Below are 15,223 nucleotides of genomic sequence, written 5' to 3' on the forward strand. Positions count from 1 at the left end.
GAAAATCACTGAAGACCGGAACTTTTACCGTAGATGTTGGTTTATAAAAACCAAGATATTTCAACAAAAGAAAAATATTTGATCCTTTTATGTAATTTAACCTTAAATCATTTATATAGCCAAGCACATGCATTAATAAGATACAATCTCTTTGAACCATAGTTTCTCTTTAATCTTCAAATTAGATTTTAAAGAATGAAATATTAGGAATTCCATCAATGAATTTAAATAGAAATGGATTCATTTGAACTAATGGCTGAATAAAATGGTGACATTCCCATATTAAACATGATGATTCGGTGTATTATATTACACATTTTCACTTATTTCATGGAGGATAGAATTTTTATGAGCAGTAATTCAGAAAAATGTGAGTTGACTTCACGGAACTATTTTCCACATTAAAAAAGTACTTTGATACTGTTTTCTTTTGGTTGTTTTGTGGAACACCTGATAAAATATTCTAAACGCTTTGCACGTTGTTCTTTAGTTTCAGCTCAAATTCTCAAGAGCAACCTTGGAGCAATGGAACAGCAAATTCTTCATCTGGAACGTGACATCAAGAAATTCCCCCAATCAGAAAATCAACATGATAAGTTTGTGGAAAAGATGACGATATCCTTTATTTGTTTAAGCATTTCATTTGTTCATTTCTGTGTGTGTCTGTTTGTGTATCTGTCTCTCTATCCATCTATTTACTATGTGGTTAGTTCTAAACTTACCGGTCTGTTTATACTGTCTGGATGAATTTGTGTATAGGCTGTGTTTATATTTGCAGCATAAATTTTAGTTCATGGTTTTTCGAATCAGGTAGAATAGGGAAGAGAACAACTGTATAAGAAAAAATGCCATTTCTCAAAGGAGAATTTCATTTGAAGGCCCACAAGATATGAGAGGTAAGTCTTACGAGGCTTGATCAGACACAAAACAAAACAAAGAATCTCCTTATGTAACCAGTTGCTTAAAGGAAATGATCAACAGGAGAAGAATTTTGTTTGAGACTTTTTTTTTCTCTTGGTGTGCGTGCAAGTATTCTCCGAAGGCACGTGTATTTTCAAGGGCAGAGTATGACTATTATCAGTAGACTGAAAGGATTGTGAGGATAAAATGGACGCGTGGATGGATGGATGGATGGCCTGATGAGTAGATTGTATATTTAAATAAATCGTAGTAGCTATCTATATCACATTAAGCATTTCCTGCTAAATAAATGCTTTTAAACTTTGATTTTTACATAGAGTATATTCATATAAATTACAGAAATATATGAAAGGAGGACTTGACAAATAGCATTTAGCTTGAATTGTTTAATGTTAAAGCTGGTGTCTAAAGATAAACTACATTGGAGCTGGTATTTTTTTCTCTATTTTCGTTTTCAAGAGTTAAAGCTATATCCTCCTCTTCTGGGTTTAAATAAATATCTTGAACTGCAGATTGATTCACCATTTTAGATCTCTAGAGGGAATAAATACTGTAAATTCTTTATCTGATAATAAGTAAATTCCTTCAACAACTCTATGGCAGTCACCTTGTTTCAAGGTTAAATCTATTGCCTTTTTCTTCTATGATATGCTTTCTTTCCTGTCCAACTTGGAAGTGAACGGTACTAAAGTCGAATTACTTGAGAATGGCAATTTAGATTTACGTGACAATTTTTTTTCTTTCTCAGTCTTTTGGTTCATGAATTAATACCCTGTTTCGTGTGGTCCTTTAGTGATGCTGAGTACTTTCATAAATAGGAATATTAGAAACATAAATTTCTGGGTAATTAGAGGCAGGAAATCCTCAAAAATAACCTTGGATTGCATAACTGCTCACATTGGGATACTTAATGTGAAGATTTAACTTTACTGCTGATTAGATTTTTCTTTCAAATATGTTATATTGTCCTGTGGCTGGAAACACTGCCTACATTTTTCAACTTTTGATTTTGGTTCTTGCCTCATATATTTGAATTTAATTCCCAATCCCCTTGTTCTTTCTAACATTTTTCTTCTACAGTTGGCTTATGGCCACACAACAGCTTGCAACATTGAGGAGTCTTTGTTGCTCATTTAGAAAAAGAAAAGTAATTTCAAACCCTCATGAACTTGGCCTAGACTCTTTATTTTATTTCTCTCTTTATGCAGGTAATTAAGCACTTTAAAATGAAAATCCAGAGCCTTCCGTATCTGTATTTTACAGATGAATGGTTATTCTTCATTTAAGTGGCACTAAAGTGTGACTATTTGTCCACAAGGGGATTGAAAACTATATTAAAATGTATGGGGCTGTTGCTTTGCATATCATGTTTTTTTAAAAAAACAAAATATACGGCAATTTATTTTAGAGGAAAAGTTCGAATATTGAGTTGAGTTGGTTAAAAAATCCAAATTAGTGAATTACGATGATAGAACCTGTTACTCAAATTGTTCTTGCTTTGGAAGGCTCCTTGGGCCCCCATTGAGAGTTTCAACCTTCTAGAAAATGACAAACAAAGTGCATGATCATCATATGGATCTATATTATATGAATTCTGGTGCCTACTTAGCATTTTTTTCTAGTTCTCTGGCAGTTCCAAAAGAGAAGGATATTTTATTGCGGAATACTTGATTCTGTTTTAAAATTAGAATCATGAGTTTCTTTCTAGTATAGGATTCTTTGTACTGGATGATCTTTCCAATCTTTCTGGCCCCTGCCAATAAATTGTTTTACTTCCGGTCATTACCCTTTAAACTGAATAACTACAGGCACAAGTATGGGAATAGCTTCCCTTGAAAGTAACCTTAACTACTTAAACAGTAATCTCTCTGCAAGGACTGTGAGTTCAAAAACTGAATAGCACTGCCACACCTCTGGGCTTTCAGAACAGCATCAGTGCTGGAGTTAGCAGCAATTGCATGAGACTAGACATCAACTAATATGCAGGTTGAATATTCACCAACTCCAGGTTGGACTATGTCCCATAGCACCATATGGGACTTACTCTTTCACAGTATTGATTTAACACTTATAATATGCTAAACATTGCCAGGCCGTGAAAATACAACAGAGCACAAAATAGAAAACTTGACCTCAAGCTGCTGACAGTCTGGCATTTACACGCTTCCCTGTCTTGCTGTCCCCATGGTTGAGGTCATGTCTGGTGTGTTAATTTCTGTATGTCGGTCATGATGCGCAGCACCTGCCAACATGTCGGCACTCACTATGTGTTGAATCACAGAACGTTATAGCTGGAGACAATGGAGATCATCTCGTCCAAGTTTCTGCTTTTACTCAGCACTTCAGAAGGGAACAGTGGTAGGCTGTGCTTATAGTTATAAAACTTTTCTTCATATATATCTTCTTAGGATCTGGAGTAACATTGAGTCACCTTTGTAGAGCCTGCATGTACAGTGTAACCAGTTTTGGAAGGAATACTCCACACCTAAGAATAGCCAGTGACTTTAGAAAGAAGCTCATCACCTCTGTCTGCCTTTTTCTCCTCAAATCGGTTGCTTGTTCTGACTCAAAAAAATAGATGGAAAGAATAAAATAAGGAAAACTAACTTTATACAAAATACCATTTTATACAAAATGGGGAGAATGGAGAAAATGCTCTTATAAATTGTAGTAGGGAGGATCAAAGAGTGTGGTCTATAATGGAGATATATATATATATATATATATATATATATATATAGTGCTATATATATTGAAACACGTATTGTTTAAAAATCTAGATAACCATGTGGGGAAATTATTAATAATATCCTGAATCTTTTAGAAAGCAAAGTTCTTTGTATTCTTCATGCTGCTATTATGCTCATCATAATAGTATTGCAAGTTTCTAGTTCAATTGTTTGTACAGTGAATTGAAATAGAATCTATAAATGATGACAATCACTCTTATTTATTGAATGTTTACTATTGTAGGGGAGGAAGAGAATTCCTCTGCCCATTCTAGATCCTTCTGGCTGGTCTACAAATTAAATTGACATGAGACAGAATAATAGAGAAAATCAAACAAAGCTTTGTAACATGTATACATGGGAGAAAGCCCGGAAAACTGGGTAACTCGCCAAAATGGCCAAGGCTGCCAGCTTAAATACCATCTTTAGCTAAAGACAAAGGAGGGTGTTGGGGGTAGTGGTTTGGGGCTTCAAAGGGGAGGAAGGCCATTCCCATGGAGATGGAAAAGCAGATATTTGGTAGATACGAGGGGCTTAGCAAGGACCCTCATGGTCTATCCGTACCCAGAGTAATCTATGGTGATGGCCTGTCCTGGGGACAGGCCATTTATCTTAAATTTCTTTTAGGCAATTAGAGGGGGAGGTCAAAGTTTCTTTCAGAGTCTTTTGTTCTTAAAAATAATCAAGGCAAGGCACAGAGACACATTTTGGGGTGGCCAATTCTAATCCCCCACATTATGTATCAGACACTGCCTACTTTTACATACTTAAGCTTTTGAAAAGTGTTCTTTTATTAACTGAGGAGTATTTTCCATATCTGATGATGAAATTGACTACCATTGTTTCTGTGTCATTGTAGTGAGCTCAAGTTGTGTCAGGGTAACTTCAATAACTGGTAAAGTTATTTGCCATGGCCCTGTTGTTTTTAATTCATCAATTTCTAGAGGTCATCATTTTTTATCTTTTAAGGTTACCAGGAATTACATAGTCTGTGCCTGTGTGTAGCACCTATTGCAAATATTGGTTTGGTGATGTTCAGAATCACATGTGGTTTCAAAGTTTTGAAAAATAACCCATGCTTAAGGGAGGTGAGAGGGAACATTGGGAATAGACTTCTTGATCACTAGGCCTGTTCTCTTTGACTTGACGTTATATGTAGATTCTGATTTTTGCAGCTTTTCTTTTCTTGACCAGCGTGACTGCGAAAGTTTCTTTTTTTAAAAAATTTTTAAATTTTATTTGTGTTTATTTATTCTCCCCAAAGCCCCAGTACATAGTTGTATATTCTAGTTGTAAGTCCTTCCAGTTCTTTTGTGCAAGCTGCTGCCACAGCATGGCTACTGACAGATGACTGGTGTGGTTCCATGCCTGGGAACCAAATCCAGGCCATGGAAGCAGAGTGCACCAAATTTTAACTGCTAGGCCATCAGGGCTGGCTCTCTTTCTTTCTTTTTTTTTTTTTTTTTTTCTGTCTTTTTTCTTTTTTTTTCCTGTGTTTTTTCTTTTTTTTTTGTTAAGATTGGCACCTGAGCTAACATGTGTTGCCAAACTTCTTTTTTTCTTCGTCTTCTTCTCCCCAAAGCCCCCCAGTACATATTTCTGTATTCTACTTGTAGGTCCTTCTGGTTGTGCTGTGTAGGACACTGCCTCAGCATGGCCTGATGAGCAGTGCCATATCCATGCCCAGGATCCGAACTGGTGAAACCCTGGGCCACTGAAGCAGAACATGCAAAGTTAACTACTCAGCCACGGGGCTGGCCCCCCCCTTTTTTTTTTTTTCTTTAAATCAAAGCATCACTTTTGCTTACTGCTCCTTGCTTTTTCCAACAGGAAAGAAGACCATTCTTAAAAGAGAGCTTCTTAGACTTTTAAATATGTGTTGTGGTCCATTCTTAACATCTTAAATTGTCTAAAAAGTACACTAACCACCATGTTGACTTTACTGCTTATATCCTGTTGACAAATTTCTTACAACATTTACTCACATAGATTTTGTCAATAGCAGGGCTGTTTATTGCCCAAAATCGGCTTAGTTTTTTTATTGACTGCTGGCTAAATCATTTCACCAACTGGAGGACAGGGAACGACTGAGCAGTAGGGGCACCATTAACACATTGACAAGAAGAGCGGACAGAATGTTAATGACATTAACACCCTGTCAACTAACTATCAACACCTGGGATCTCCTCATAGTGGGAGGGAGAGCCATCTGAAGTGGTTAAAAATCAAGTTACTGAGGAAGCACATTGTCCTTCTCAGACAATTCAAAACAGATTTGGGGTCTCCACTGCACTGCAATTATGTGAATTTTTATTCCACTATTCTTTATTATGAGAATAATTTTTAGAAAGATGCAAAAACAGAGTTATTAGTCAACCATGGCAACATTAATCGCTTCTGAGAACATGCCAGTAACGGGTTTTAGTGAGATGATCAGCCACATTTTGTAAAGTAGATGCCATATGAAACTGACAAAACAAAAACAAAGAGAAACCTCAAGAGCAAAGCTGTTTTTCGTTTTTCTGTGAATGTAGTAACCCAGGCTATTTTCTAGCTCCCAAAAGAAAAAATCGAGAACTTCAGACTAGACTGGAGGGAAGTTAACTGGCTCTGACTCTCTCTCCTTACCTTCAGTTGCCTGCTGGTCTCAGAGTCAGAAAATTAGGAAGTTCAAAGCAAAACTTTCTTTATGAAAGTGCACAGGCAGAGAGGAGGCAGGATAAACAAACAAACGAACAAAAAAGCCTGGTCAGTAATGGACATAACGCAGACACTGAAATGTATCCATTGTGTTTTAGAAAACCACATGGGGAGAAGATTGCTTTTTGAAAAAGGAAAACTGTTAGCAGTCCTTGAAATGTACACTCTTTGTAATGGTATTGGGAGTTTTTTTAGTTCAATTATTTGTGCACTGATTTGAAATAGAAAGTGTAATCATTTATAATAATCAAAATAAAAATGATAATAAAATAGTAATAATAGCAACTGTGTAGTGAATGTCATGTGCCGTTGACAGTGCTAGGAACAGATATACATATACACACACGTACATAGATATACATATAATCTCGAGTGATCTCGAAAGCAATCCTGGGAGGTAGGGACTATTGTTAACCCCATTTTAAATATGTGAAGATTGAGGCTACAGCGCTTCAAAGTTTCAACCATGTGTGTACGTAGTAAGTCCGGTTAATGAGGGCCAGGATTCAAGTCTTGGTGTTTCAGACTCCAAGCCTTGTGCTCCTAACCATGGTATTGTTCTGCCTCCAAGATCAGAAAGCTTCGTAAATCTGAGATGAATTCCATTCGCTGTGAAACTATTTACTGCTTCCTTTCCAATCTCCTTCAAATGGGAAATGTTTTCTTTTTGAGAGGTTTGTAAACTAGTTTAAAAATTAGCTGCTCACTTACACCATCTCCAGAAAGCCTTCCTTAATCATAGCAATCAAAATTAATTTCCCTATCCCCTGTGTTCTCATAACATTTTAATACTTAGATTATTGTACTCGCTGGCTTGCCTCTACTCGACTTATGTGCGTGTCTGTTTTGCATGCTAGGTTATAAAATCTTTTGAGATACAGACTCTTATTCATCCTTGAGTACTCTACAGTAAGCCTAGCACAATGCTTTATAGAAAGTTATCTTAATAAATTTTTATTTAAATAGGTTAGAGTTCATTGGATGATGATTAATGTTAAACAACATTCTGGCAAGTAAATAGACAATATTAGTGTGTTGTCCTGGCGTAACACAAAAGAAAGGAATCTAACATGTTTCCAATGTTATTCCTTTGTTAAGTTTTGATTTCAAATGCAGGTATGAAGAATTATATCTAAAACTCTTAGAAATCCCATTCTGAGAAACTGTCTGAATGGAGCACGTTTTTTTAGGGTCAGTCAGCACAAAAATTTTCTGTTTGAGGAGTCCTGCTTGTTTGACCTTCAGCCTGAAATTACATAGACTATGAGCTACATTTTTCAAACTTGGTTGAGGGAATTGATAGACGTGTGGTGCACGATGCTGCTGGTGAGAAAAGAACATACTTCTTGGTTAGAGGGTGCTTTATAAACTCTTTCAGGCCTCTAGAGACTCATCTTGGAAGTCATCTTTTTCAGAAAATAAATTGGGACATAATTTGTCTGAAAGAGTTGATATAGCCCCAACCTGACACATTCTCGTCATTCCCACCAGAAGCTAAGTTTTAAGATATTAAAAACCTTTCTATGGGATTTATTCATATTGAGTAGAAATAATTTTTTCAAAAAGCTTGAAAAAAATCAATGACCAAAACACGATAAATTGTGTTTTTGTGTATGCACATGTACTAGAGAACATGTAGCATGTACACATATCTATATCTGTATGTATAGACACAGATGTGATTTAAAGCCATTTCAGCATTTACAAGAGCATAAATTAGATATAATAGCAATGAATCTATGAGCTCATTTCCTTTGCTTTGGTTCAAAATTTACTGAAACTTTTTATTTTCAATTATGAAGGGCATGTGATGTATATTAAATACATAGTTTATAGGCAATGATAGTGATGTTAGTATAACTATTCCAGTAATATACTCTTGCAGAAAAATCTCAGTCGTACTATTATCATAATGTAGAAAAATATGCTAGTATCCTTTTCTTTAATAGAAGTCTGTTGAGTTATTTCTAGTTAGGATCTGTTCGAGATATAGCTTATGGAAATTATAGCAAGTAAACTTAGCTTTTCATTAAACATTGTCTGTTCTTTTCTTCTGGTTTCAAATTTTAAGATATAGGAAGTGAATTAGCTTTAGAAGGTGAAGACTGAAAAAAATGCAAGAAAAGAAGGCAAGTTAGTATGTTTAGTAATGATGTAATGGTACTCTCCTTTGTGTTGCAAAGGTAAAATAGTATCATAAGCTCTTACATTGTCCAAATTCATTAGTGAAGTTAGAAATGGAAAGAAAGGGGCTGGCCCCATGTCCGAGTGGTTAACTTCACATACTCTGCTTCAGCGGCCCAGGTTTTCACCCGTTCAGATCCTGGGTGTGGACCTAGCACCACTCATCAAGCCATGCTGAGGCAGCATCCCACAGAGCACAACCAGAAGGACCTACAACTAGAATATACAACTGTGTACCAGGATGCTTTGGGGAGAAGAAGAAAAGAAAAAAAAAAGAAATGGGGGGGTGTGGCCCAGTGGCTCAGTGGTTAAGTTCGCATGTTCTGCTTCAGCGGCCTGGGGTTCACCGGTTCAGATCCCAGGTGCAGACATGGCACCACTTGGCAAGCCGTGGTGTGGTAGGCATCCCACATATAAAGTGGAGGAAGATGGTCACGGCTGTTAGCTCAGGGCCAGTCTTCCTCAGCAAAAAGAGGAGGATTGGAAGCAGTTAGCTCAGGGCTAATCTTACTCAAAAAACAGAAAAAAGGAATGGAAAGAAATATATAAGTAACATCACTGAAAATTATCCAACTGAATTTTGATGATATATATATCTCATAAGATATATATTTAGAGATATAATCACATTGAGAGGATTACATCTCAGCTACTCATTTAAAGCTAAGTGGTGAGAATGGAAAATCAATGAAATTTTTTTCTTTAAAAACTCTAGAAAAGCCTTCCAAAGATCATCGGCAAGAAAGAGAATAGGACCTAGTCACCAACTGATGTTGTTTGGGTAGAGAAATGTCATGAGTAACTGAGTTGTAAATGGTTCCAACGGGCAAATGTATGAACCCTCTTTACCTGATCAAAAGCAAATATTTACTAAATGACTTTTCTGTAGCTACGAAGGCATTATCCAATCTGTTCAATTACTAGATTCCTTTATCGTGGGCTGACTCCAAACCGGAAGAGACACTACTTCATCTTGCACACTGTTGAGAAATACTCTGTCCACAGATAAGTTCCATATATATAAAAGTACTTTCCAACATTAATGTTCTGTACAAATGCAGAGCATTTTTATTAATCATTTGAATGAAAAGATATTTGGACTGAGTATGAATGGATCTGAGTTCTAGCCTTGGTCTTTCCAAACTTGGGAAAGATGCTGTTTCCCCATTTGTAGAACTGAAACAGTAATAGTTGCCTTGCCGACCTCACGTATGTTGTTACTAGGACTGCATATAATCATCACTTGGAACATGCTTTGTAAGGTAGAAAACATATATGAGGTGTCATTTATCATTCTGCCCTAGACCTCACAAATGGGAAATAGATTATTTACCCCAAGGAAAACGTTCTTTATAAACAACCATGGTCTACTTTTGTCCAACTTCATTTTATTTGTTTTTCTAAAAATCTAAGTTCTATCAAAGTTTATTTCTTTTAGACTGACAGAGAAAAGATACATTCTTTAAAACGTAGTGAATACTTGCGGCGGAAGCAGGCTCTTTACACCTAATTATTCCAGAAGTTTCCATATGTTCGGTATTCAACAAATCCCTACCTTTTGCATTTTGGTAAAAGAGAGGAAGAGAGGACAAATGGGATTTGCAGATACTTGCATGCTCGATGAGAGGTGATATTCTAAATGCTAGGACACCTCTAGTGTAAGATCAAGCTACATTTTCTGCTTTCAAGAAAGAATGTAGTCAGGGAGGTAAAACCAACAGAGACAAGATAGCAACAAAGAAAACAAGATGATTTCATTGCTAATTGAATGTAGCACAGGCTAAAAATGAAATAAGCCTTTTAATATCCTTTCGTCTCTTTTTGGTCAGTGAGACAGCATTCCGGCTTTCACCACAGTTGGGAATTAACATTGCAACTTCATTATTTTGTTGGAAATATATTCTCAAACCAAGCAAAAGCCCCAGATGAAAAGTTAAATATGGAAATGCATTCCAAAGCCAAATGGAAATGACTTGTATATTATCCTTTGTTTTGCATTAACTATCTCCCTTAGCACAGATAATTAAGAACTGGCCATACCAACAGTTTCTCTAGGTTCAAAGATAAGTTTTTTTCCATGTTTTCATCAGTCAATTAGCATATATTTATTATTATTATATATATTATTATATATATTATTATTAGCAAGATCCTAACACTATACTAGGTGCTGTGGGACTGAAGCATAAAAATAAAGTACAAAACATCCTCTCTGCTCTAAAGAAGCTTGATATTTAGTTAAGAGCATGCCTATAAGAAACAAGTCGCTAAAAGGATGATGTTTGATAAAGTTGAATTGTGTGGCCTTGGTTGTAAATACATTAAGAGTTAACCAGGTTGGGGCGGTTGTGTTTTGGAGCAGCTTCATGGAGGAGGTAAGATTCCACTCCTGCAGAACATACGCTCTCCGGGTGCATGACGTTCACTGTGTTGGTTTTGTGGTTATCATCTTTTGTACTCACAGTGCCTGGCATGTAGTAGGGCTCACCATATGTTTGGTGAATGAATGAATGCATGGTTGGCTCTCTGCTGGCATTTTATTTCAAGGATATCGAAGTATCTCATAGAGATGGTAGTTAAAAATATTATGCTATGTCTTGTCATAGGTCATCCAAAACCTGATTCTATATGACTTTGAAATTCATTTAATGTCTTCATTTAAACAAACCCCAAAATAGCCAGTCGCTAATTATGTCTGATTAGATAAGTATTAAATTGATTTTCTGTTGCAAGAACTTGCACAAACCGGACTGTATTCAGATATTCTGGGATTGGGTTGAAGGAGAATCAGAACTTAGGATGTGAAATGATCAACTAGACATGATAGGCCTTTTTGTGTGTACAAACATGATTTTTTATTACTAAACTTTGGTGATTCCTGTATTATAGAATTAAACAGCTTAAATTCACAGTGCGTGTTAAAAATGATTAGTTATAGGCATTGAGATGCCATATGATGGGGCACATGTATTAGGTTATCTAACATATTTGTCTAAAAATTCACATATCAATGCATAATTGACACAGAGAGTTTGCCCTCAGCTCTAGGTTTTATCTCCCTCTTACTCACACATATATTTAGTTATTTTTTTAATTCCTGAATATATCTTGTGAACAAAGCATTAGGACTATGAGGTATTCAAAAATGAATAAGACATGGACCTTTGATTTCAGAAACATGTACATTTGTAAACAGAATCACCGATATACCCAAATGGCTTTAAGACAATATGGGGGTCTGGCTCCGTGGCCGAGTGGTTAAGCTCACGCGCTCCACTGCGGCGGCCCAGGGTTCGGATCATGGGCGCGGACATGGCACCGCTCGTCAGGCCACGTTGAGGCGGCGTCCCACATCCCATAACTAGAAGGACCTGCAACTAAGATATGCAACTGTGTGTGGGGGGGGGGGTTTGGGGAGATAAAGCAGAAAAACAAAAAAAGATTGACAACAGTTGTTAGTCCAGGTGCCAATCCTTAAAAAAAAAAAAAAAGGAAGATTGGCAACAGTTGTTAGCCAGGCGCCAATCTGTAAAAGAAAAAGAAAAAGAAAGTTATATGCAAGCATCGAAAAGTTGACTTTGCATGTTATTTAAAAAAAAAGACAATATGGGTATGATAAATGCAATATACATGACGGAAAATTCATTCTATAAAATAATAAAACCTAGTACATCCATAGAGATTTTGTGTGCAAAGACAGTTCACATTCATCATCTTAGTAGTAATTCAGAGCAGTCGAAGATCACTTCTGACCGAAAACTTGGGGGGAGGTTTTATGGAGAATTGCAGAGCAGACACAAGCGAAGACTCAATCAGTAAAGATCAAAAATGTGTTGAAAGAACATCAAGTAGGCCTGTTTCGCTGGGAGTAGTGAGAGTTATTGCTAGGAAAGAGTGAAAAATCAAATTCCGAAAGATCAAGAATATTGCTCTAAAGAGTTTGAACAGTATTTGGTGGCTTGTAAAGAGCTGAAAGGCCGATGACTCTTGTTCTCCTTCCAGCCACCGTGTGGTATTGGCCTGAATGGGGTGATGCTCCCTGTCAGCTACTGATCCAAGCAAGGACTAAAGCTAGACTTGGTTCCACTGTTAGAAAGGTGTGTGTGTGTGTGTGTGTGCGCATGTACATGTGTGTGTCTGATGGAGCAGATGAATATTATTTTACTTTGAATAATTCATTTAACTCCCCTATAGTTTGGATTTGGAATACAGTAAGAAGGACTTAACATTTGTATAGTATTTTATACTTTAAAAAGCTCTTTTATTTTCTCATGTCTCCTCTGAAATGTTCCATATCAAAAGCTACCATATTAAGTCTTGCACCTAGTTGATGATTTTTGAGGATTCATTGATTGCACAAATATTTATTTAGTGATTCTCACTATGTGCCAGGCATTGTGCTGGGTGCTTGGAATACAGTGGGGAGCAAAGAAGACATGATGTAATGCTTACCCTTAGCGAGGTTTTAGTCTGGTGGGAGAGATAGACATTAAACAACTCCACCAGTGTCCATGGCAGATGACATGGAAGAGATTTATAGTGCCACGCCAATTGACAGCCTGGTTAGGGAGGGCTCTCTTGAGAAGATAATGCTTGAGCTGAGATGTGAAGGATGGATAAGAATTCAGGGAAGAGGTGAAGACGAATCTTTACTTTTGCCTGTTTATGTATAGATGTTAAAAATGTTTGATGGCTTGTTACCTCGACAGTGATTTGATCAGTTACAATTCTAATGCACGTAGTTTCTTCTCCATGCTCTTACTGGATTTGCACTCCTTGTGGAGTTTTAAAATTGGAGAGGTACAAATCTCTCAAATTGAACCAAATACTGCGGACATTTTATGTTTCAAAAACTATGTTAACTTTTTTCCCCCAAAGTTGCTTTTACTATTGGCTAGGGATTGAATGTGGGTATTTTTGAAAAGCTATGTTAAATTCAGTGGAAAACCTAAAGCTCTACTAACCTTGTGGGAGCTGGAATTTTTCAGCTAAAGAGGTTCGAATAGATTTAGATATTTATCCAAACCCAACTTTCAAACCACCAGAGATTTGCCCATTACTCGTTTACATAGAGCTTAACTACAGTGGTTTCCTCTTTCAACATTTACTTTTTTTATTTAAACAGCTTAATCGAGAGCTATAAAAACACTGGATCAGTCTTTTCAAATAAAAATGAAATGCAGCTGCCATGGGTTAGTCTTAAAGAAGAAACCCTGCTGCCTGCAGGAAGTTTAGGTGTTAAAATGATGGGTTTTTTAAATACCGAAAGATCTAGTTGGGATTTCAAGGTCATATCTTTGAATTACAAGTTTATAAAAACCTGGCAATTCTTTTGTTTTGTGGCATGTATGTGTGCACGCACAAGTGTGCTCATGCACGTGTGTGAAATACCAGAAAAGTAATGAGATTAACATTATTGATCTGTTAATTAAAGGAAGATTTCTGTAACTTTATTAACTCAATTCCCCTACACGTGGGACATATTGCTTCACTATTTGTTTTTCTGCACATATTTTATCTGTTGTTATTTATGTTTTTCATAACATAAAATGCCAAGATGTGCTTAGCTTAATACTACTAATATTGATCCGAAATTCTTTAGACTTATGAATGATTGTTACCTGTTTTCCTTTTCTATAAGTCGTTGGTTTGCATTTAAGTCTCAATGTTCTTAAGAATAAAGTATTTTAATACTCATTTCCTTTAGAGGAAATCAAAGTATCAGCTTTCAATAAATTAGCCTAAACACAGAAATTCAGGGAAATGAAATGATAATTCCAAGTTATGCAAATAAATACATTTAGGTACAAAGGGATCGTATTAGGCGATCTTGAATTTGAATGTTCCTTTCAGCTCTAAAAAAGTTCTTACACTCCTAATGCAATGTAGTGTATCCATCTTTGTTCTACTCAAACATTAAGTGCATAAATGTTGAACTAATTTCCTCCCTGATTCATTTTACCAGTATCAATAATATAATACTGTATTGTTATTCCTACTGGTAACAAACTCATCTATTCATTCAGCAAATATTTACCAAATACCAACTATGTGCCCTGCCCTCTTTTTTCCACTGGGGATTCAGTGATGAGTAACTTAAAAAATATATACATCAGGGGCCGGCCCCGTGGCCGAGTGGTTAAGTTCGCGCGCTCCGCTGCAGGCGGCCCAGTGTTTCGTTGGTTCGAATCCTGGGCGCGGACATGGCACTGCTCGTCGGACCACGCTGAGGCAGCATCCCACATGCCACAGCTAGAAGAATCCACAACGAAGAATACACAACTATGTACCGGGGGGCGTTGGGGAGAAAAAGGAAAAAAATAAAATCTTTAAAAAAAAAAATATATATATATATACATCAATCTTTGAGCATATATTCTAGTGCAGCAGACAGTCAGAAAACAAATATGTAGTATAATACCAGAAAATGACAAGTAATAAGAAAAATAAAGATGGTCGCAGTGAGGGACGGAGAAAGTAAGAAGGAGAAAGGGTAGTTCTGAGGTGACATGTAGAAAACCTTATTGTATGTTGGAAAGCCGTTTAAGGATTGAAAAGAGGTGAGTGAGTTACAGAGAAGACGAAGACTAGATGACGAAGAAGGGAGGGTGTGGGGGTGGTGAATCAGGAGTTTGGTTTCAGATCTCTTCCGTTTGAGACACTGTTAGGCATCCACGTGGAGATGTAGA

General features: G+C 36.6%; 1 protein-coding gene across 7 annotated transcripts in view; it reads left to right on the forward strand.

Annotated features, from left to right (window-relative positions):
* DIAPH2 (diaphanous related formin 2) overlaps positions 1–15,223 on the forward strand; it is an 814,964-nt gene that overhangs the window by 519,491 nt on the left and 280,250 nt on the right. For all 7 annotated transcript variants that reach the window (XM_023634106.2, XM_023634104.2, XM_001914669.6 and 4 more), the window contains one exon: positions 491–615. In XM_023634106.2, coding sequence (XP_023489874.1) covers positions 491–615 — 125 coding nt within the window. The remainder of the gene's footprint in view (positions 1–490; positions 616–15,223) is intronic.

Source organism: Equus caballus, chromosome X (assembly GCF_041296265.1).
Source record: "Equus caballus isolate H_3958 breed thoroughbred chromosome X, TB-T2T, whole genome shotgun sequence".
In the NCBI taxonomy this organism is placed as follows: domain Eukaryota; kingdom Metazoa; phylum Chordata; class Mammalia; order Perissodactyla; family Equidae; genus Equus; species Equus caballus.